General features: G+C 47.6%; 1 protein-coding gene and 1 non-coding gene across 2 annotated transcripts; both read left to right on the forward strand.

The window, feature by feature from the left end:
• Nucleotides 1-866: 866 nt before the first annotated feature.
• On the forward strand, nt 867-14527 carry LOC138982930 (uncharacterized transporter slc-17.2-like). The gene is made up of 9 exons (XM_070356326.1): nt 867-986; nt 1176-1516; nt 3804-4037; nt 6500-6683; nt 7878-8011; nt 8573-8728; nt 9247-9379; nt 10229-10473; nt 11462-14527. The coding sequence occupies exons 1-9, from the start codon at nt 956-958 to the stop codon at nt 11786-11788; spliced, it is 1785 nt and encodes a 594-aa protein (XP_070212427.1). The 5' UTR covers nt 867-955; the 3' UTR covers nt 11789-14527.
• A 994-nt stretch (nt 14528-15521) lies between these two features.
• Nucleotides 15522-15640, forward strand: LOC138983414 (5S ribosomal RNA). Its single transcript, XR_011461149.1, has one exon. It is a non-coding gene; the product is annotated as a 5S ribosomal RNA (ribosomal RNA).
• The last annotated feature ends 7031 nt before the right edge of the window (nt 15641-22671 follow it).

Here is a 22671-nt window from a genome sequence, read left to right on the forward strand (position 1 = left end):
TTTTCTTCTTTTTTTTTTCATGCTTTTACTTCTTTCATTTACTTCTTTTACGTACACATATAACATTACAACAACAGCAGACACAAAGGACTGCTAAATGCATCTTCAAAATTATCCCCCCAAAAAGATAGCTTTCATGTGCCTGTGTTTGTGTGCATCAAGGGAAAATACCCCCCCTTCCCCCACCGCCCCCCCCCCCCCCCTGCGGCAGCTACGTACCATGCAGCGGACGAAACAACTTGAAAATAATGTGACAGCGACTGAGACACACATAACGGGCGGTGAAAATGCACAAAGCGAAGAAATGCAGTCGATGCATATGAGCCCAACAGCATTGGCGAAGCGCTCAGCCGTTACGACATATTGAAGTCGGCGTGTACCCTGCTTCTCGACAACTGGGCTGGTTTTGTTACGTCAGTTCAAAATTCAAGGTGCAGCTGTACCCAAATGAGAAGGCAACGACAACGCTGGCGAGTTTTTGTGATGCTGGCGGCGAGCGCTTCTATTCCTCTCTCAGTTCCTACCACAGGCACTCGTCACGAGGTGGGCGGGGCCTATGTCTTGGATGTCACTTGTGATGGACGGGGGTTCTTTTCTTATGGTTTGTAATAGTAGGGGAAGGGCCCCTAATATAGACTACTTTTTGTTTATTGCTGATAACTAGCTTGTTTTCTTGCGAAGAAGTTTCATTTTGTGGTTGGTAGTCCTTCTCTCTAAGTTTAACCGTTAGGCCTAATTAGAATGAAATATCTTTGATAGACCTTTAGCAAAAATTAAATACAGAAAAAATCACAAATGGTCCATATTAGGAGCCGGTCCATATATAGGAGCCTTTCCCCTAGTAGTCTTGAGAGCGCACAGGCCCCGCCCACTTTGATTCCGACCCGCTCGTGTCGAGTGCCTGTGGTTCCTACGAGCAGTGAGAATTCCACGTTGAGCGCACACTGACTCCACGATGAAAGATGCGAACAACGAGATCAGGATACGTGAGTAAACCTTGTACATCAATTTTTAAAACCTGTATGTTTGATATTTGATTGAGAACGTAGACAACTTTAGTCTTATTACGCTCACGTCGTATCAGTTTCAGTTACGGAGAAACGTGGCTTGTTTGTGTGTGTGTCTGTGATGTCGGTGTTATACACAGTTTTGATTATGTTCCGTGTTCGTTTCAGCGCGGTTGTGGTGCTCCGCTCGCCTCAACCTCGCCATTCTCACAATGCTGGGGTGCGTGTGCTTCTACTCTCTGAGAGTGAACGTGAGTTTCTCCGTGGTGTGTATGGTCAACTACACGGCTATCTCCGCCATCGACGCTGCAGCGAATGCAGATGGGGATGCTGCCGTTGTCGTTGTAGCGTGGAACAGAAATAGCAGCGACGACAGCATCAGTGGGAACGTTACAGAGAACCGCTATCTTGCCGGTATTAACGGTAATGTCAGTGGCAGTGACAGAAATGACCTTGCCAGTGGTCAGTGTGGCAGTGATGGGGCAGCCTCATCAGCTGAGTCTTATGAGGTGAGATTGTGCTACCTCTTGAAGTGTGTTTGGTTTGGCTGTTGGCTTGTCAGGGTGGCTGATGAGCTGATAACTGCATGAGGATGTGAATGTATGGTTGTGTTCTGCACAGACAGAGAGACTCAGGCAGGTAGAATCGGACACGCACACACACACACACACACACACACACACACACACACACACACACACACACACACACACACACATATTCATGCTAAGAGACATTCACACACACCGTGCACACACACACACACACACACACACACACACACACACACACACACACACACACACACACACATACATACATACACACATACATTTTTCAGCAAAAATATTTTTGTCAATGAACCTCTGTCATGCTTGAGCTATGATCAATACATCACTGACTGGTGTCTTTGGTCTTACTGTTTAGTCAAAAGGGAGAAGGAAAGAGAGTGAGAGAAACAGGTACATACAGTTTATCCTACATACCTGAGAGAGACCACTTAGGCCAACAACAAAAAAAATAGGTGTGGTTACGGTAACATAGCCAAAAAAAATAGGGTAGGTAGGTAGGCAATCACTTTTTTTTTTTTTAAACTTTTTTTTCTAATGTGTACAAATTAAACCTACCGTACTTTCCGGGTGACAAGGGCTTCGTTATCTAAGACGCACCCCCTTCTTTTTAAAAAAAATTGTAATCCAGTCACCCATTGGACGCAGGGGGCCAATAGGGCGCACCAAAATGACCCAGTTTTTGCCATGAGAGGTGGTTCCCCTGTCATATCTGAGAGAGGAAACACTTCCTGCATCGGGGTCAGTGACCGGTCAGTGACCAAAGGCATTGTGATAGCTGGGTGGCCTTGTTAAAAGACACGACCTTCTTCCCAGGGGTCAATGACCCAGTTTTTGCCATGAGAGGTGGTTCCCCTGTCATATCTGAGAGAGGAAACACTTCCTGCATCGGGGTCAGTGACCGGTCAGTGACCGAGTTTAACAGAGTGGAAATCTGTGTGTGCGGCCAGATCAAAGGCAGGGCAGTACCTAGTAGCTGAAACATGCATTATCACAAGTTGTTTGACTGGTACTCAAGCGGTCTCTTTGATTTTTTTCGTATTTCATACACGGATTAGGCGCTTCGTTATACAAGACGCAGGGGTCGAACTCGAGGAAAAAAGTCGCGCCTTATGACCCGGAAAGTACGGTACTTGACAGGGAAATAAGTGTGCGACACGGGCGCTTTCGCTTTCATTGCGTTTTTTGCACTCGTTTTTTGTTTTTTTGTTGACAAATGTAATAAAAAGTTATAGGATCGGCCCCTAAAAATAGGGTAGGTCGGGTTACCGTAACCACACCTATTTTTTTTTTAGGCCTTATTAGATAACAATATCGTTCAAACCACACGTGTGTATATCATGTAAATGAGGTCATGTCAAGCAAGTCTGGCAGGGACCTGTTTTTCCACTGCTTATGATGCCATTTCACCGAGACAAACGTCATTATGGAGAAAAAAATTGCGCTCGCTAATTTCCCTCAATGAATTTTTGCCGGGAACAAACACGTCGCGCTTCACTTTCCAGAGTGACATTTCTTTGCTTTGACGTACGAGGCTTTGGAAGAGATTCGTGAAGTTCTAAAAGAAGCGTCTTCAATTTGGCCGCTTCAACTGCGGGACGTTTTGAGTAAAAACATGAAAGTACAGTATGTATGATCAACAGAATACTATATATATGGCTTGCTGTGTTGTACCAGATTTACACAAGTTGCTTTTTCAAATATTGAAAAGCTCGCTTTAGCTCGCAGTTCAATATTTTAAAAAGCAACTCGTGTAAATCTGGTACGACACAGCGGCCAGCCATGTAGTATCCTTTATGATGTGTGTGTGTGTGTGTGTGTGTGTGTGTGTGAGAGAGACAGATAGAGAGAGTGCTTAATTGCTTGTGTGCATGCTTGTGTGCATGTGTGTGTGTTAATGTATGTATGTATGGGGAGATTTATATAGCGCTTGACGTTCTCCAGACGCTTTACATTTTAATTTCTGCCGTGTGAGATGGAATTTTTTACACAATATATCACGCATTCACATCGGCCAGCAAACCTCAAGCCTATTAGGGCGAGCATTCACCTTTCACGGCCTTTATTCCAAGTCACACGGGTATTTGGTGGACATTTTTATCTATGCCTATACAATTTTGCCAGGAAAGACCCTTTTGTCAATCGTGGGATCTTTAACGTGCACACCCCAATGTAGTGTTAAACGCAGGTATGCACAACAACTCGTTCACCTTTGACATTATCACAGGATGGAGAGCTGGTATGGAACAAAGAGCAACAGGGGCTTGTACTGGGCTCCATATTCTGGGGATACATGCTGACCAATGTTGCTGGTGGAATCGCGGCAACTCGTTATGGAGGCAAACGGGTGATTGGTGGGGCATTGGCCATTGCATCGGTATTGACTGCTCTTACACCAGTGGCTGCTCGCAGTAGCGTCTATGCTGTGATTGGTGTGCGCGTCCTTGTTGGTGTGTGTTTGGTGAGTGAAATTGTTGTTGCTTTGTTCATTGCTATTATATTTACTTTGCTGTTTAACCAACTATTGTTTTATTGAATACACACACACATCCTCCACACACACACTCACACACACTCAAGCACACACACGCACACACACACTCACACACACTCACACACACTCACACACACACACACACCCTCCACACACACACACACTCACGCACACTCACGCACACACAAACACACTCACGCACACACACACACACACACCCTCCACACACACACACTCACGCACACACACACTCACGCACACACACACACACCCTCCTCACACACACACACACACACAAACACACAAACACACACTCACGCACACACACTAACACACACTCACGCACACACACACACACATTATCACATACACAAACACACACACACACACACACACACACACACACACACACACACACACACACACACAACTGCTTGAACCACACTGTTGTTTGCATAGCGTCAAAATCTGAATTGTTACAGCTGAATTAATAGGATCAGCCTGAGGCAAATGTGACAATCAGTGAATTCATAGAGCATCTTGGAGGGGGGCGATGCTTTACCACGTGCACCGGGAATGGGCTTTTTGGACGTAACGTGCATGGGAATGGGGAAATTCTCGTAGCGTGCACCGTGCATGGAGCTTTTTCGTAACGTGCACCGTGGATCACCGTGCATGGCACTTTTGGCCTCAACGTGCACGTGCACAGACCCCCCCCATGGTGACCCTCATCTTGTATTGAAAGGTGTGCAAACATGAAACATTCATTTTGTATAATAATGAAGTCCCACTATCTTTCCCCAGTCCCACTCCATCCCTCCCTCCCTCCCCCCCCCCCCCCCCCCAACCAAGTTTGATTACAGTAGAACCTCCCTCATAAGACCGCAAAACATATTGTGGACAAAAATAATCAAGTCTTGAAAGGAAGGAAGTCTTGAAATAGAGGTATTTTTACAGATGTTCTGAACAAATCATCTAAGAAAGACCGGCACGGTTGGCCTAGTGGTAAGGCGTCCGCTCCGTGAAAGGGAGGTCGTGGGTTCGAACCCCGGCCGGGTCATACCTAAGACTTTAAAATTGGCAATCTAGTGGCTGCTCCGCCTGGCGTCTGGCATTATGGGGTTAGTGCTAGGACTGGTTGGTCCGGTGTCAGAATAATGTGACTGGGTGAGACGTGAAGCCTGTGCTGTGACTTCTGTCTTGTGTGTGCCGCACGTTATATGTCAAAGCAGCACCGCCCTGATATGGCCCTTCGACGTTAAGCAAACAAATAAAAAATCTAAAAAAATCTAAGAAAGCAAGGTTGGGGTGGGGGGTGGGGGGGGGGGTCTTAAACTGCATGTCTTCAAAGGTGGGTTCCACTGTTGCTACAACCTAGCAATATCATCATCATTATATGAAAGCTCACATCAGCTGTAATTTTAGTGAACATTAATTTAGCCTGCCTGAAAGTTTGCCACATAGTGGTAGAAAAAAAGCGTTGTTACTATTGAAGATTTGCCAAGGGATGTAACAAAAAAAGTCTGTTTAGACATGTGGGGTGGTAGTGACAGTTGATATACTGGGTGATACTTTATTTAGTGTGGAGGCAACAGCTTGAGGTCATAACAATCAGGGCAAAACGTGGTTGTGCTAACAACATAGACTGATGATTGATTTGCTGAACTCTGCCTATCTACTTTTTTCATTTGGTAGTGAGGTTAACTCGTCATAATTTAGGTTTTAATTTACACACACAGTTTGCATACACACAAACATATGCACGTATGCACCAAAACACATAAACACTCGCACACATGCATGCACGTGCACACACACACACACACACACACACACACACACACACACACACACACACACACACACACACACAGAGTCACACACACACACACACACACACACACACACACACACACACACACACACACACACACACACACACACCAGCTCTTAAGTGAGAGAGTCTTAAAATATGAATAGATTTACAGACATTAAGGGTTTGAATTCAGCTGGTATTTCCTTGTTTTCACTACCTATTTTATTCATGTTTTTATTACTTAGTTAGTGGAAGAATTTGTAATGTATGTTTGATGGTGTATGCTTTTAATTAAGCGTTGTTGACTATGAATGTAGATGTAAATGCTTGTATAACTGCATGTGTTTTAATTTTAAATGTGTCAAGCGCAAAGAGCATAATTGTAAAGTTATGATGTTGCGCTATATAAATGCTCATTTATTATCATTATTATTATTATTATTATTATACACAGAATACTCGGGTTTTAAAAGGGGGAGGTTAAGGGGAGGGGCGTTCCACTGTACCTCTGTGTTTACGGATGAATTACAACCAACCGATAACAAAAACAGGGAGGCTAAATATGCCAACAGGTACATTTCTTTTCAAACGTTGTTTTTCCTTTTTCATGCAGGGCTGCATTTCTCCCGCTCTGCATGCACTGTGGGCGCAGTGGGCACCGCCACAAGAGAGCAGCAAACTGCGAAGCTTCTGTTTTGCTGGGTGTCAGATGGGCTACGTCATGACTTTTCCTGTCACCGCTCTGCTGTGTCAATACGGTTTTGATGGCGGCTGGCCGACTGTCTTCTATGTCATGGGTGAGTGGAGGATTTACAATGACTCTTGACAGGAAAGAACTGAAACTTTTAAAAAGAGGGTCCAGATCTATGGAGGTGTACAGATGAGTCAGTTATCTCTGTGATTTTATTTGCTGACTGTTGACTGGGTTTTTTGGAATTTTTTTTCTCTCTGTGTGATCAGTTTTTGTTTTTCGATTTTTTTCCTGTTTTTGATGTTTTGTTTTGCCTGCCAAACGGTTGTGTGACGTGTCTAGTGTGTTGGCGAAGTGTCTTGTGCTTGTCACTTCTCGCTTTCAGCCCTCACCGCTGGCTAGCACCGTCTGTCCTTTTTAGGACAATGCGAAAAGAGAGCAGAATGCGTCAGTCTCTCCTGCCAGTACAATAACCTCTCCACAACAAGCCCCATGTAGTGCCTCCATCGCGGCGACAGGCGTAAACTGGGTACCGCAAGGCCCCAGGCTAGACTACAAGGACTCGGAGGAGGTTGGCCCCTAGACGTGCAGCATGCGGGCCCACCGGTGTGTGGAAACGCCCAGGTGCCCACGAACCAACCTCCAGCTATGGGTCAAATAGCCGGGCAGGATAGGCTCGTCAACCCTGGCAGGCAGCTATCCTAAGAGAAGACCACTCTGAATTCAAAACGAGGGTAGAGGAGGCTCATCATCCATGGAAGGAAACTCGTCTAGGAGAAGGAAAACTCCGAAATGAAACCCACGCAGTCCCTCGAAGACGGAACGGCACTGGCCTTTTTTAGGCGGGGAGCAGACCGGGTGCCTACGCTACCCTCGACAAATGGTTGTGATGTTTTGTTTTGCAAATGAATCTCTAAATGGACAACTGACCAAAATACTGAGGGGGGGGGTGGGGGTGGGGGTAAAAGTAGAATTCAAGAAAGTGTTGTCAGCCACAGTGATACCTGTCATGAGGGGATACCGGTGTGAACTGGACAAACAGGTTGAGATTTGGTGGATTTTGGGCAATTTTAAAGCTCATGAGATTAGATTTGTGATACCTAGATTGCACAATTTAGCATCATTTTTTCTCTCAAAAATGTCTGCCCAGGGATTTATGGTTTCAATTTCATGATTTCATGCTTAATACACCTTGTGTTTTGATTTGGATAGTTGGGTGATGCTTGAGAAAAAGAAGACAACTTCGACAACTTGTTGTCAGCTTTAATGAGCCCTGTCACCTGTGTGTGCATGTCAACAGCTGCGGGAGTGCTGGCCTGGTGTGTGTCGTGGATGCTGCTGGTCACCGACTCTCCTCTGGACCACCCCCGCATCTCTGAAGAGGAGCGAGACTACATCGTGAACAGTCTCAAGGGAACCATCTCGCTGAAAAAGGTAAGGGATGCATTGGCCATACAGAGCATTGCTCATGCAGAACTGGCAATCAGACAGAACATCTGCAGTCCTTGCTCTATCAGAAATAAGACCTGGCCAGACCCCTCCTTAGAGGCCCGGAAGCTCTGCGACAGTCTGGTGGACCTGCGGGCATTGCCACTTCATCACAGAGACCACAGTATCCATCTGGCCAACGACATCGGATGAGCAAGAAAAGAGAAGACGAGGCGTACTGTAGCGATGTACATGTTGCTATTTGGTCCCATAACAGTAAATACAGTATTTGTATGAACCTGATGGTGATACAGTGGTACAATGACAGGACACCCTTGGGACCAGCCAAGAGTGTTCCTTCATTGCAGGTGGCCTTTCATGACAGGTATTCTTTGGTAGAGATAATATAAAAAGGCACAAGAGAAGGTGTCCTTTTAAGGGAGGTGTCCTCTCATGGGAGGGTCCACACATCGCAGGTACTGCTGTACTGCCCTACCCAATACTTCAGTGGTGATGAAATTCACGGAATTCAATTGATATTTCTTTTCTTTTTTCACTATTGTTCAGAAACGTGGCCACAGCACTCCGTGGTTAAAGGTGCTGGGATCTCGGCCAGTGTGGGCCGCGTTCATCGCTCACACCTGTTTCAACTGGGGGGAGTACACCTTCCTCACCAACATCCCAACTTACCTCAGGGAGGTGCTCCTCTTCGACATCAAAGCTGTGAGTGTACAATGTTTGAACATTAGCGCTGATACTACCAGCACTTGAGATGGTGTGTATGTGTTTGTGTGTGTGTGTGTGTGTGTGTGCATGTGTGTGTGTGTGTGTGCGTGTGTGCGTGTGTGTGTGGTGTGCGTGCGTACATGAGTGCGTGTTTGTTCATTTTTATGATTCACATACCCAATAGATGTCCATAGTTTTAACATCTATGAGAGGTTGATTTTGTCGACAATTTTGGATAAAAGATTCTCTGTATTGTGTTAACCTGCATCAAATCACACTTGATCAGGAGCAGACATGGCAATTAATGGTGAACTATTTTAACTTGATTTTTAACCCACAGCAGAACCTTAAAAAGTGAAAATGCAGAGTCGCTCAAACTGCGTGGTTGCTTCTTCCTAACGATGCAGAATTCATTTGGAAGATCTGCAATTTAAGCTGTTGTTTGGGTATGCTGATTTCTTTGTCAAGATTCATACAATTCCTCCTTTCAATACGTCTGCTGTCTTGTCTTCCAGAATGGATTCCTGTCCGCTTTGCCATACATATGTTTCTGGTTTGTCATCAACGTGTCTGGCCATGTGGCCGATGTGATTCGCCGCAAGCGGCTTTTGGACACCACCAAGACCAGGAAGCTCTTCAACTTTTTAGGTAATTTAACCTTGATGAGTCATATAAATGATATAGCGATATGTTTAATGGGAGATCTCTTGCTGTGATTAGAGGACAGTTGCAAGTGAAGAGCACATTCATTTGTTCCTTGATTGTTAGGTGTGTACATGATCCCAGTCATTAAAGAATGCCTGCAAGAATGGTGCAAGTGTTTTTATGTTTTATAACAGGTACCACTGCAAAAGATTATTGTTTTTTTATACTGATCTTTGGCATGAAAAGTTTAATATTCACCCATAAGCACAAATCCTCTCTCTCTCCCACCTTCTCCCTCTCTCATTTCCCTCTATCTCTCCCTCTCTCTTACGCTTGCTTTCTATATCGCTCTCGCTTGCTGGGCGGGGATGTAGCTAAGTCGGTAGCGCGCTGAATTTGTATCCAGTTGGCCGCTGTCAGCGTGAGTTCGTCCCCACGTTCGGCGAGAGATTTATTTCTCAGAGTCAACTTTGTGTGCAGACTCTCCTCGGTGTACACGCAAGCACAAGACCAAGTGCGCACGAAAAAGATCCTGTAATCCATGTCAGAGTTCGGTGGGTTATAGAAACACGAAAATACCCAGCATGCTTCCTCTGAAAACGGCGTATGGCTGCCTAAATGGCAGAGTAAAAAGCGGTCATACACGTAAAATTCCACTCGTGCAAAAAAACACGAGTGTACATGGGAGTTTCAGCCCACGAACGCAGAAGAAGAAGAAGAAGCTCTTGCTTGCTCTCTTTCTCTCTCTTGCTCTTTCTCTCTCACTTTCTTACATTCAATTCCCCTCTCACTTTCTCTCTCTAATATATCACAAATATACCATTCGAATCATAACACATCTTTCTTCCCCAGGCTCTGTGGTGCCCGCAGGCCTACTTATTGGAGTTGCTTTCCTGGATTGTTCCCACTCCGCAGTGGCCGTGGCGCTTCTCACTATGGGAGTGGCCATGACAGGATGTCTGTATGGCGCCGGCCTGTACATCAACTTTGCCGACCTCTCGCCCAGGCATGCTGGAGTTCTCTACGGAATTTCCAACACCATAGCAACCATTCCTGGGTTTGTGGCGCCTATTGTCATAGGTATCATCACTCATGATGTAAGTATTGCTCTTTCACGCTGCAGTTGTTGAGAATTTAATATCACTGCTTGAATGCAACACATTTGACAGTTACTCCTTGTGTATAGTTTGTTCCCTGTTGAACTAAATAGCAGCAATGTTGAGAATTGTAACTTTGTCGTCTTCGTTAATACAGGAGTACAATATTTAGTTGGTCTTTTAATTTTTCGTTCTTGCGCGCAGGTCACCAATTGTTCTTCTGCATTCTTCATTTACGTTGTCAAGTATATTGTTGTCACTTCTATTGTTGTGTATTTAACTTTGTTCTGTTCCATTAAAAACGTAACGTGACATGGCTCCAGTAGAAATAGGGAGGGTAGAGGGGTGGCTACCAGCAGCAGTGCAGTGGAACTCGCCTTATAAGACTCCCCCAATATAAGACTTCCTCCCTTTTTAAGACCTTGTTATTTAACGTTTTCTGTTCATAACCCCAGGAAATTTACCTACATATTTAGACTCCCTTGGCCGCTGTCAGCGTGAGTTCGTCCCCACGTTCGGCGAGAGATTTATTTCTCAGAGTCAACTTTGTGTGCAGACTCTCCTCGGTGTCCGAACACCCTCGTGTGTACACGCAAGCACAAGACCAAGTGCGCACGAAAAAGATCCTGTAATTCATGTCAGAGTTCGGTGGGTTATAGAAACACGAAAATACCCAGCATGCTTCCTCCGAAAACGGCGTATGGCTGCCTAAATGGCGGGGTAAAAAACGGTCATACACGTAAAATTCCACTCGTGCAAAAAACACGAGTGTACAGGGGAGTTTCAGCCCACGAACGCAGAAGAAGAAGCAGAAGAAGACTCCCTCCTTTTAAAGACTGAGTTTCTCAAATTGGTTTAGGTCTTAAAAGGCGGGTTCCATTGTATCACCTTTAAATGTTGTACATGTACTCTACTGTACGAGTTCTGCTACGAACTGAGAGAACTTCACTTCGATCATTGAAATGTTGTTTTCTCTCTTACTGTGCAGCAAACACAAGAATCGTGGCGCTGGGTGTTTTTCCTGGCCTCTCTCATATACGTCATTGGGTGTGTCTTCTTCTTCGTGCTGGGCAGCGGCGACATTCAGCCCTGGGCCGTCGAGACGGAAGAGTTAGAGGTCTCGCCTGACGATGAAAAATTTTCACCCTTGACCAACGGGAAAGCAGAGTTGGATGGTGGGAAGGACTGGAGGGCTTATTCAGAAATCAGCAACAGCCTGGAGAAAAAACTTGAAGGGCAGGATTTGATTAGTGAGGAGGACAAACATCAACAGCTATCTCAGGGAGTCAGAGGGGACAATTTTGTCAAGACGTAACTCAGGAGGGAAGAGAGAAGTACAGTAGCATGACTTTGTTAGAATCTGCCCGAAGTGTCCCTTCTGTGCAGGTGTCCTTTTGTGGCAGGAATACCTTGGTCTTCTTCTTCTGCGTTCGTGGGCTGAAACTCCCACGTACACTCGTGTTTTTTGCACAAGTGGAATTTTACGTGTATGACCGCCATTTAGGCAGCCATACGCCGTTTTCGGAGGAAGCATGCTGGGTATTTTCGTGTTTCTATAACCCACCGAACTCTGACATGGATTACAGTGTCTTTTTCGTGCGCACTTGGTCTTGTGCTAGCGTGTACACACGGGGGTGTTCGGACACCGAGGAGAGTCTGCACACAAAGTTGACTCTGAGACAATGGAAACCTATTTTCCGCACACTTAGAATATTATCAGCAATGAGATTATTAACATTTGTGATAAATGTTGTCAGTAGATGGAGACTAACGATCCAGTCAGTTATACTCCACTGAGAATGCAGTGTGTGTACACTTTTGTAGATAATGTGACCCTCCACCACGGAATGAGTCGCAAGTCACCTTTGCATGATTTTCATATTTTTACATTTTTCTAAAGAGTTTTTTATGCTCTATCCAGTGGTGAAAACCGTTTTAGAAAAGAGGGAAAACTGTTTGAGTTATAAGCCTGTGACTAAGGTGACCCTCACACTGTTACCAGACACTCCCCGGACTTATATTAAGCCTAGCGCAGAACCGCGCGAGGTGACATGCGACTCATTTCGTGGTGGAGGGTCACAAATAGCATCACGTCAAAAGTAAACAGTGGAAACCCCGTTCCAAGACCCTTTTAAGGACCTTCACTTTTCTGATTATCTGTTTTAAGACTCCCTTCTTTTTCCGACTTGATTTTCTGTTTTAAGACTCCCTTCTTTTTCAGACTTGATTTTCTGTTTTAAGACTCCCTTCTTTTCCAGACTTGATTTTCTCAGATTTGAGGAGGTCTGGGTTCCGCTGTACAGTGGAACCTCCCTTTTAAGACCTCCAAAAATCTGAGAAAATCAGGTCTTAAAAAGGAGGGAGTCTTAAAATGGGGGTACATTTACAGAGGTTAAAAACAAAAAGTCTAAGAAAACAGGGTCTTAAAATGGGGGAAGTCTTAAATAGGGGAGTCTTAAAAGGGGGGTTCCACTGTATTGTTTTTGTGTGTGATTAGTTGGCATTTGTTTGAGTTTATCCTGCTTCTTGTTTGTTTTGTGTTTAAATGACGATGGAACTGGATGTTATGTTGAGACTGTCAATCTTTTGTCTTGCCATGATAAATAATTGGTGATATTTTTGTTTGTAAAAATAACTCGTCACAGAAAGCATAACAGTTGTTTTTTAGATAATAATACTCTGCCTGTTTTGAGTTTATTTGTTGTCTTTCTGTATTTGTTCTTTTTAATACAAAAATATATTTTAAATTTTTTCCTGTGTGATATTTCCATTTTCGACAGTGACATGATATTTAAACTGATAAACTTTTAATCGCTGTTCGACATATTATGACTGAAAAAAAGATATTTGAATGAATTAATAGCACTGTGAAATTTGAATTATTTATGTTTGCCTTTTGGTGCTTTTTCTTGCCTAAATAATTGTTAAGAATGATGGAGAATGAGATCTGTATCGATGTAACAAGTATTGTCTTTATTTTCAGAATAAGATATGTTCTGTGTGATCAACCCTTTGAAAATATTTATATATTTTGATTCAAGAGCAAATTCGTGTATCCTTTGTTGAAACAAGCACAGAAAGATACCAGCATGATTGCAAGGAAGATATTGTCACATCAGTGAAATTGCTAACATGGTAAATTTGTTTCCCTCCTCAGAAGTACTATATATATGTCTTCCCAATGAAGACCAACGAAACAGTCACAGAATTATTTCTTGAAAATTAGGCAGTCTCGTTTGAATTGCATTTTGTTGACTTCATGGATGAGGTACACTTATTTTTATGTATTATATTTACCACATGAGTAAAATATGTCTCAGACAAGGTCTTATTTTTTTAATTGGAGCTTGTTTTTCACTTTTAATGATATTGATAGATAGTAGTGTCGTTTCCCCCCGCGGGTTAGGGGGAAGAATTTACCCGATGCTCCCCAGCATGTCGTAAGAGGCGACTAACGGATTCTGTTTCTCCTTTTACCCTTGTTAAGTGTTTCTTGTATAGAATATAGTCAATGTTTGTAAAGATTTTAGTCAAGCAGTATGTAAGAAATGTTAAGTCCTTTGTACTGGAAACTTGCATTCTCCCAGTAAGGTAATATATTGTACTACGTTGCAAGCCCCTGGAGCAATTTTTTTATTAGTGCTTTTGTGAACAAGAAACAATTAACAAGTGGCTCTATCCCATCTCCCCCCTTTCCTCGTCGCGATATAACCTTCGTGGTTGAAAACGACGTTAAACACCAAATAAAGAAAGAAAGAAAGAAAATGTCTTGTTTTTCTGTAATGAGGAGGTAGGTATGGGTACATACATTGTACATGTTTTTCCCCTTTCTTGATATACTCAGAGGAAGTTATCAGTCTGTGTGATTCTTTTTAGAATCTTATTTTCAATTGCAGAAATGTTATGGCTAGTATTTTATCTGGTGTGTGTGTGTGCGTGTGTGTGTATGTACTGTCACACTGGTTGTTATGCAAGTCAAGGTTGACTTTGTGTAGCAGTGATACGAACAAAGGTACTGGGCACTTAATGTGCCCTTATAATGTGGTGAAGAATTAACAGTCAATATAACACTTACCTCGACAGTACTATTCTTGCACATTATCTATTATAGGCCGAAAAAATTGGACAAAACGCTGAGTGGGTACAATTATCTCCCATAACCATGCGCCACCGTGGATCCCAAGCACTGTCCGAGTGCTTCCCCCTTACAGGATGTAGGTGGCGCGTCCTCTTTCTTTTTTCGCGCGTGTCAGACCGGCTGTGTTTCTGCTACGCTCCCGGATTATTTTGGACTAAGAGGCTCCTTTTCTGTGTGGACTATCACCTGTTGGATTATTGTGTGTTATTCCACTTCTGGCTTGAGGCTACGTTGTGTTTCCTTCAACTTGTGCCTCCGTTTTTGTGTGGCGGACTCGGCGTGCCTCCCGTCCTACTTCGTGGTGACCGGTCGTCTGCTTCTCGTTTCGCCGCATTCACTTGAGTATTGACCTAAATTTTCTTTGAATTTTGTTAATTCTCGGTCTTTAAGGGTACGTACAGGGCGAGGTAGGATGTCTCGTCCTGTTTTGGGCTCTGGTTCTACGGAACCAGAGTCTGCCGGGGGCAACCCTTCTCCGGGCGCCCAGCGTCATGTTTTACGCACGGAGAAGGGGATCTTTCGGCGCTCCGACTCTCCCTCCCCAAACGCTTTGCGTTTGCGGCGAGGGAGGGCGGAGAAAGCCTGTTTGAGCAAGCTCAATGCGAGCTTGCTCAAACAGGCTGGGCTTGAGCCTGGGACTTCGGGCGGGGCTGCGCCGTCGAAGGTTCGGGGAAGTTCGAGGGGAAAGAAAAAGCTTCTTTCTCCTTCTCCTTCAGTGGAACAGGCTTCCCCCCCTTCGACGCCGTTGTCCGGCCCTCAGTCTCAGGCTTCAGCTCCTCCCGGTTTCAAGCCTGGGGGGAAGGTTTCCTTCTCCCCCCTGGCTCGAATCCGGGGGCAGGTCGATTCCCAACCCTCTTTGGGGGTTGGTGAATCCGATCTAGGGGCTACTGGAGAGACTCAGGTTTTGACAGCCAACGGCCATACCACGTTGAAAACACCGGTTCTCGTCCGACCACCGAAGTTAAGCAACGTCGGGCCCGGTTAGTACTTGGATGGGTGACCGCCTGGGAACACCGGGTGCAGTTGGCATTAAAATCTTTCTTTTTCCGGTGCCTCTCCTGTGCCCTCCTCGGTTTCCACCGCTGTGGAAGCCAGGAGGGACACGGGTCCTCCTCTGAACTCCCTCGCTGGGTCGTCTGCTGCTGTTTTGACAGTAGTTTCGGCCTCCTGGGGGGGGAGATCGGAGGAGATGACGGGGTCTCTGAATTCCCTCCCCGCTGGGGTTGGGATGCGAATTGACCCCGTTCAGGGCGGTCCTGTGGGGGCAGGGGTTTCAGGCTTCGTGCCTACGACCACTGCTACTACGGTTCCCTCTGACGTCCGTGTGACTGGTGGCTGTCCCTCTTGAAACGCTCCGGCCGACTAGTTACTGGACGTGGAGGTGTTCGACAGAACGTGGTACTTCTGTCGAATGGTCAGGGCGACGGGAACATTGTTTCTGTTGCTCAGACCGACACCTCCGACCGGACCGTCTTGACCCCACGCCATTCCTTAGCGTCTGGTGTTCGGGTGACGGATGGTCCGGACCAAGGGTCCGGAACGTTCCAGGCTTACGGGTCGGGATCGAACCGGACCCACGGGTCCCGACTGGACTTGACCTCCGGGTTTGGTCCGGACGGGACCCATGGTACGGGACCGTACCGGACCTTAGGGTCCGGTGCGGGACAGTACCTCTGGCCCTTGCCGGACCCCCCGGACCTACGGGTCCGGATGGTACGGTACGGGACCAGTGTTTCGGTCGGGACCGGACCACCCGACCACCTCTGTTGGTCTGGGTGGTCTGGCACCGAACCGGAACACACCGGACCTACGGTTCCGGAGGGTACGGTACCGGACCAGTGGTCCGGTCGGGACCGGACCACTCGACCACCTCTGTTGGTCCGGGTGGTCTGGCACCGAACCGGACCATGCCGGACCTACGGGTCCGGATGGTACGGTATGTCCACGTCCGGACCGAGCCACCCGAACACTTCTGTGGGTACGGATGGTTCGGTACCGAACGGGACCTCCGGATGGTACGGGACCGGACCGAATCTACGGGTTCGGATGGTCCGGTACCGGACCACCCGACCACCTCTGTTGGTCCGGATGGTCTGTCACCGAACCGGACCATACCGGACCACCGGACCTACGGGTCCGGATGGTACGGTAGGTCCACGTCCGGACCGAACACTTCAGTGGGTACGGATGGTTCGGTGCCGTACGGGACCTCCGGATGGTATGGGACAGGACCGGAACACCGGACCACCCTACCGGATCGGTCCGGACCACCCGACCACCTCTGTTGGTCCGGATGGTCTGGCACCGAACCGGACCTACGGGTCCGGATGGTACGGTATGTCCACGTCCGGACCGAGCCACCCGAACACTTCTGTGGGTACGGGTGGTTCGGTGCCGAACGGGACCTCCGGATGGTGCGGGACCGGACCGGACCTACGGGTCCGGATCGTCCGGTGCTGGACCGGTGGTCCGGTCCGGACCGGACCACCCGACCACCTCTGTTGGTCCGGATGGTCTGGCACCGAACCGGACCATACCGGACTTACGGGTCCGGATGGTACGGTGTGTCCACGTCCGGACCGAGCCACCCGAACACTTCTGTGGGTACGGATGGTTCGGTACCGAACGGGACCTCCGGATGGTACGGGACCGGACCGGAACACCGGACCACCCTACCGGACCGGTCCGGACCACCCGACCACCTCTGTTGGTCCGGATGGTCTGGCACCGAACCGGATCTACGGGTCCGGATGGTACGGTACGTACGTCCACGCCCGGACCGAACCACCCGAACACTTCTGTGCGTACGGATGGTTCGGTGCCGAACAGGACCTCCGGATGGTACCGGACCTACGGGTCCGGACCTACGGGTCCGGATGGTCCGGTGCGGGACCACCCGACCACCTCTGTTGGTCTGGATGGTCTGGCACCGAACCGGACCATACCGGACCACCGGACCTACGGGTCCGGATGGTACGGTATGTCCACGTCCGGACCTAACCACCCGAACACTTCTGTGGGTACGATGGTTCGGTGCTGAACGGGACCTCCGGATGGTACGGCACCGGACCGGACCACCCTACCGGACCGGATCGGCACCCCCGACCGGACCGGACCATTTCTTTTCTGATCAGACCCCATGGGTTCCTGTTCAGTCTATAAATGGCGGGGGTTCGTTGGCTGGGCTGACCCAACAGTCGCAGGGTTGTTGTTTTTCTCCCCCTTCGGCTGCTGGAGACGTTTCGTCTTTGGGGCAGGGGTCTTCGCGGCCTCTTGCTTCTGTGGGCGTTTCTTCACAGCCTGCTTCATCGCTTTCGGCTCTTCCCCCTCAAGCTCCCTACACTCCTGCTTTTGAGGAGTTGTCGGGAAGTGAAGAGGAGAGTGAGTCGGAGGACGATAGGGAGGAGGATCAGGGTCGCCCTGAGGTTAACACTGAACCTCTACCCTTGCCGGTTTCTGATGGAACTTCCGAAGCTATGCTTCGTACTTTCCAACAGTACATGACAGACATCACGCGGCGTCTTGACGTCACGGATGCCTCTCTTAAGCGTCTGTCGTCTAGTGTTGACACACAGGACGTGGACCCGGGGTCTGAGGACGAGAGGCAGGAGGCTCGTCCTCGCACAGCTAGAAGGACGTTTGAACAGTTTCAGGACGTCCTTCCCTGAGACGCCCTCTCGTCCTTTGAGTCCGCTTCGGCCCGGGCGCGGGAGGCTCACGCCGCGTCTGCCGGCGGCTCGTTTTATGAACGATCCGGCCGCCGGCAATTCGCGTTCCACCCTAGTCTAAGTGCCACGGTGGAAGCGGCAGCACATCGCCTGAGGAGTACAGATTCACGTGCAAACGCGACCTATGTTCCTCGGGAGGACGCGGGTTCAGTGCCATGCTTTCCTTCGGGAGGCGCACCTCCACTGTTTCCTCGTGTCCAATCTGTTTCGTCCCTCCCTTTTCCCTTTGACTCTCGAACTCTCCCTTTCCAGACTTCGAGTGTTTAGGGTGGGGCTGACGGTGATGTGTTCGTTGGGGAGGTGCCTTCGGTCAAGAAGGTGGAACTGAGCTCTGCTTCGTTCCACAATCTTGAGGCCACCGTTTCTTCCACAGTCGAGGCCCAATCACAGGCCTTGACATGGATGAGCACGCTGTCCACACTGTTGGACCCTCCCAATCGGGCAGAGTCCGATTCCACTCGGGTCCTTGACACGGTTCGAGTGGATCGGGCTTTGCATGCCGTGCGATCGTGCGTGACGTCTGCGGCAGAATTGGCCATTGGAACACGGGTCCACTTTATTGGCCCTGTTCCGTGATCATTTTCTGCCTACTTCTATAGTGCCTCCGGATATGAGGAAGAGTCTGAGGAACACGTTTCCTCAGCCTTCTTCCCTCTTTCATCCGGACACTGTTCGTTCTGTGGTGGAGTCCACACGCCAGAGGAACACTGATTCTCTGATGGTTGGCCTCGCTGCTTCGGCAACGGCGGCGGGGAGTAAGAGAAGTGCTACAGTCACCTCCAGCTCCCAGCCTCAGAAGAAGAAGAAGAAGCCAGTTTCACTGCCTCCTTCTTCCTCCTCTTAGGCGCCTGTTGCGTTCCCAAGCAAGACGAAGGGTGCTCAGACAGGTAAGGGGAAGCAGCACCACCAGGGGGGGTGGTCGCAAGCCTGCGCCTGCCCGCCAGCAGAATTTTCAGTGAGTCCCGGCCCTACGTTGACGCCCCCTCAAGTTGCCCCTCTTTCGTCCGGCGGTTCCCTTTTTTCGGGCCCGCGGCATGTGGGGCAGACTGGTCTCCAACCAGTTTTTCTTGAGGGTGGTGTGGTCGGGGTTTTCTCTACCGCTGTCGTCACAACCTCCATTGTCCGCTCTACCTTGGACGTTCCCCCCTCCTCGAGAGCCTGCCAGATGGCAGGCTCTTCAGGACGAGGTGAACTCGTTGGTCGAGAAGAAGGCGGTCTACCCCCTTTCTCAGCCTTCTCTGGGGTTCTGCTCCCGCCTGTTCACCGTCCCCAAAAAGGACGGCCGGTTCAGGCCGGTGTTGGACCTCTCCACCTTGAACTTGTACCTTCACAGGTGCAAGTTCAAGATGGAAACCCCTTCGTCGGTCCGGTTGGCCATCCGGCCAAACGATTGGGCCATGTCTGGGACCTCCAGGATGCTTACTTCCACATCCTGGTGGCCCCGGGGTACCGACATCTGCTCCGGTTCGTTTGGGAGGGCACGGTGTTCGAGTTTCGGGCCCTCCCATTCGGCCTGTCCTTGGCCCCTCTGATTTTCAACGGGGACAACAACACCACATGCTTAGCTTACCTTCGCCACCAGGGGGGCACCAATTCTCGGTCCCTCTCCCTGTTGGCGGAGGAGATTCTGCTCTGGTGCCAGACCAATCAGGTCCGGATGTCAGTCCAGTTCGTTCCGGGGAAACTGAACGCCCTGGCCGACATTCTCAGTCGGGGCGATCAGGTTCTCTCCACAGAATGGACCATCGCTCACAACGTTCTACAGCGTCTGTGGGCAAGGTGGGACCGTCCTCTGATCGATCTGTTCGTAACTCGATTCAGCGCTCGGCTTCCCAGGTACGTCAGCCCCTTTCGAGACATGAATGCGTTCCACTTGGACGCATTCACTCTCTTGTGGAGGCTCCTCGATGCTTACGCCTATCCCCCGACATCTCTGATTCCGAGGGTGCTGGCAAAATATCTGCAGGAACGACCAAGACTGATTTTGGTCGCGCCTTACTGGCCAACAGCTCCGTGGTTTCCAGATCTTCGCGGTCTCACCCACGTAGACCCTCTACCTCTGGATCTGGACGGGGGAGGTCTGCTCCAGCCTCGATCATGCCTCCCTCATCCACGTCCAGAGAGTCTGTGCTTGACCGCATGGCTCTTGTGCGCTCCAAACTGCTTGCACTAGGATTGCACAAGAGTTCAGTAGAGTTTTCCTTGAACGCTAAGAGGCGATCAACTAATCAGCTCTACGACTTACGCTGGAGAGCTTGGGCCACCTTCGCCTTGTCCAAGGGGATAAAGCCGCTTTATCCCTCAACACAGGACTTGGCCAACTTCCTGGTGGAAGTGTATCAAAAGAAGAGTCTTTCTTCTAAGACTCTTCTTGGATACAGATCTGCCATCGCTTCCACGATTGCGGCCGCTACTGGTCGCAGAACTGAACACTTGATCAGGTCCTCCCTCATCGCTAATGTCCTTTCGGGTATTAGCAATGCAGCGGTGTCTAAACCTCTGGTTTCATTTCCCAAGGGGGATGTCTTTCTGGTCCTCAAACTCCTGCGTAGCAATGAGTTTGAACCCCTGGCAGGCATCAGTATCAAGTTGCTGATTTTTAAGACTAATTGTTCCTCATCGCTTTAGCCACTTGCCGTAGACTCAGTGGTATTCAAGCTTTGAGTGGCCTGGACTTTGACATTGAGTTCACCACACAGCAGTGGTTGCTAGCATGGTCACGTCAGTCTAAGGTATGTTTCTTGGGTATATTTTCTTTTACGGTAGTACTGTTCGAAAATTGCCTGGGTATCTTAATCCTTGGATTTAAGTGATTTTGATTAAGGAGTTTAATACTCTACATATCACCCTCACACCACTCTGGTATTCTGTGCAAGAATAGTACTGTCGAGGTAAGTGTTATATTGACTGTAAGGCTTCTTTTTAAGCCTACTGTCTATATGATACTTACCGAGACAGTACTATTAGAGTTTCCCTCCCGCCTCCCCTCTTGATATGTTATGGGCTTTTTGAGGGTCTGCAGCTCATAAAGAAAGAGGACGCGCCACCTACATCCTGTAAGGGGGAAGCACTCGGACAGTGCTTGGGATCCACGGTGGCGCATGGTTATGGGAGATAATTGTACCCACTCAGCGTTTTGTCCAATTTTTTCGGCCTATAATAGATAATGTGCAAGAATAGTACTGTCTCGGTAAGTATCATATAGACAGTAGGCTTAAAAAGAAGCCTTACAGTTGCATTTAAAGCCTTTTTGAGATTAATAACAATTTGGTAGTTTCTCTCGTTTTTACTTGCAAACTGCACAAAAACACTGAAGGAAAACATACTCAATTTTGATATTTCTGCCCACTCATCAAAGCTGGTATCGATATGAAATAGCACAGTGCAGAGTGATTGAAATGAAAATATGATTTTGTTTTTCTTTTCTTGTTCAAGCAACAATTGTGTCTGGATAAATCAATTGATGGCTAAAATGTTCACACTGAAGGAAATGAGTTGGGTAAACATTTTATCAGATATATGTGACGTGTTTTGTTTTTTACTGTTGTGGAAGTTTTTTCAAAAATAATGTTGAAATGTATGAAACTGAATGAAACAGATTCAGTTTAGAGTGCTGTGTATTCTGTTTGACTGATCTGTTGCTTTAAGACAGATGCTTGGCTTGCAACTGAATCATGACTCACAGTTTATTTTTAAAGGTGCCACATACTCAAGAACTATTGTGATCATACTCAGTCTATTACTTTCGCTTTATTGAAGGATGTAAAGTCAGCGAATTTATATTAAAAAAAAACAAAAATGTTTGTATACTGAACTTGTTTACCTTGTCTTAATATGTCACTCAATCTCTCTCTCTCTCTCTCTCTCTCTCTCACACACACACACACACACACACACACACACACACATACACAGAGAAAGGCCGGCATGCATCCAAACACACACGCACACAAACAGCAGATGAATTCACCTCAAATTTCAAACAGAAATACTTTAAGTAAAAACTGCAAATCCATCTACATTTATATCAAAGGAAGTCAAAACAGTTACTGTAGCTTAACATTTATTTCCTTGTCTGTGAATAGATACTTTGGATATATGCATATGGTAGCTTATTGCACGAAGGCTGATTCAGCACATGGGTATATAATGTATGGTAACAACAGAAGTGGCACATGTTACAGGTACTTTACAGCACTGCACTTTGAATCACATTTTCATCACATAGTCACAGAATATCATGTTGCTTTTGTTCAGACAGACAGTAAAAGAACAGAGCGGAACCTGAATATGAAACTAATTAATGAAACACAAACCGTTAACTTGAATTTC

This window comes from Littorina saxatilis, linkage group LG12 (assembly GCF_037325665.1).
Source record: "Littorina saxatilis isolate snail1 linkage group LG12, US_GU_Lsax_2.0, whole genome shotgun sequence".
In the NCBI taxonomy this organism is placed as follows: Eukaryota; Metazoa; Mollusca; class Gastropoda; order Littorinimorpha; family Littorinidae; genus Littorina; species Littorina saxatilis.

What these genes read in the sequence shown, in the direction of transcription:
- LOC138982930 (XM_070356326.1), top strand. Translation starts at nt 956, where the DNA reads ATGAAAGATGCGAACAACGAGATCAGGATAC. An exon ending in GACTGTCTTCTATGTCATGG is followed by an intron (nt 6,684 to 7,877) that starts GTGAGTGGAGGA and finishes GCATGTCAACAG; the next exon opens with CTGCGGGAGTGCTGGCCTGG. An exon ending in GAACCATCTCGCTGAAAAAG is followed by an intron (nt 8,012 to 8,572) that starts GTAAGGGATGCA and finishes ACTATTGTTCAG; the next exon opens with AAACGTGGCCACAGCACTCC.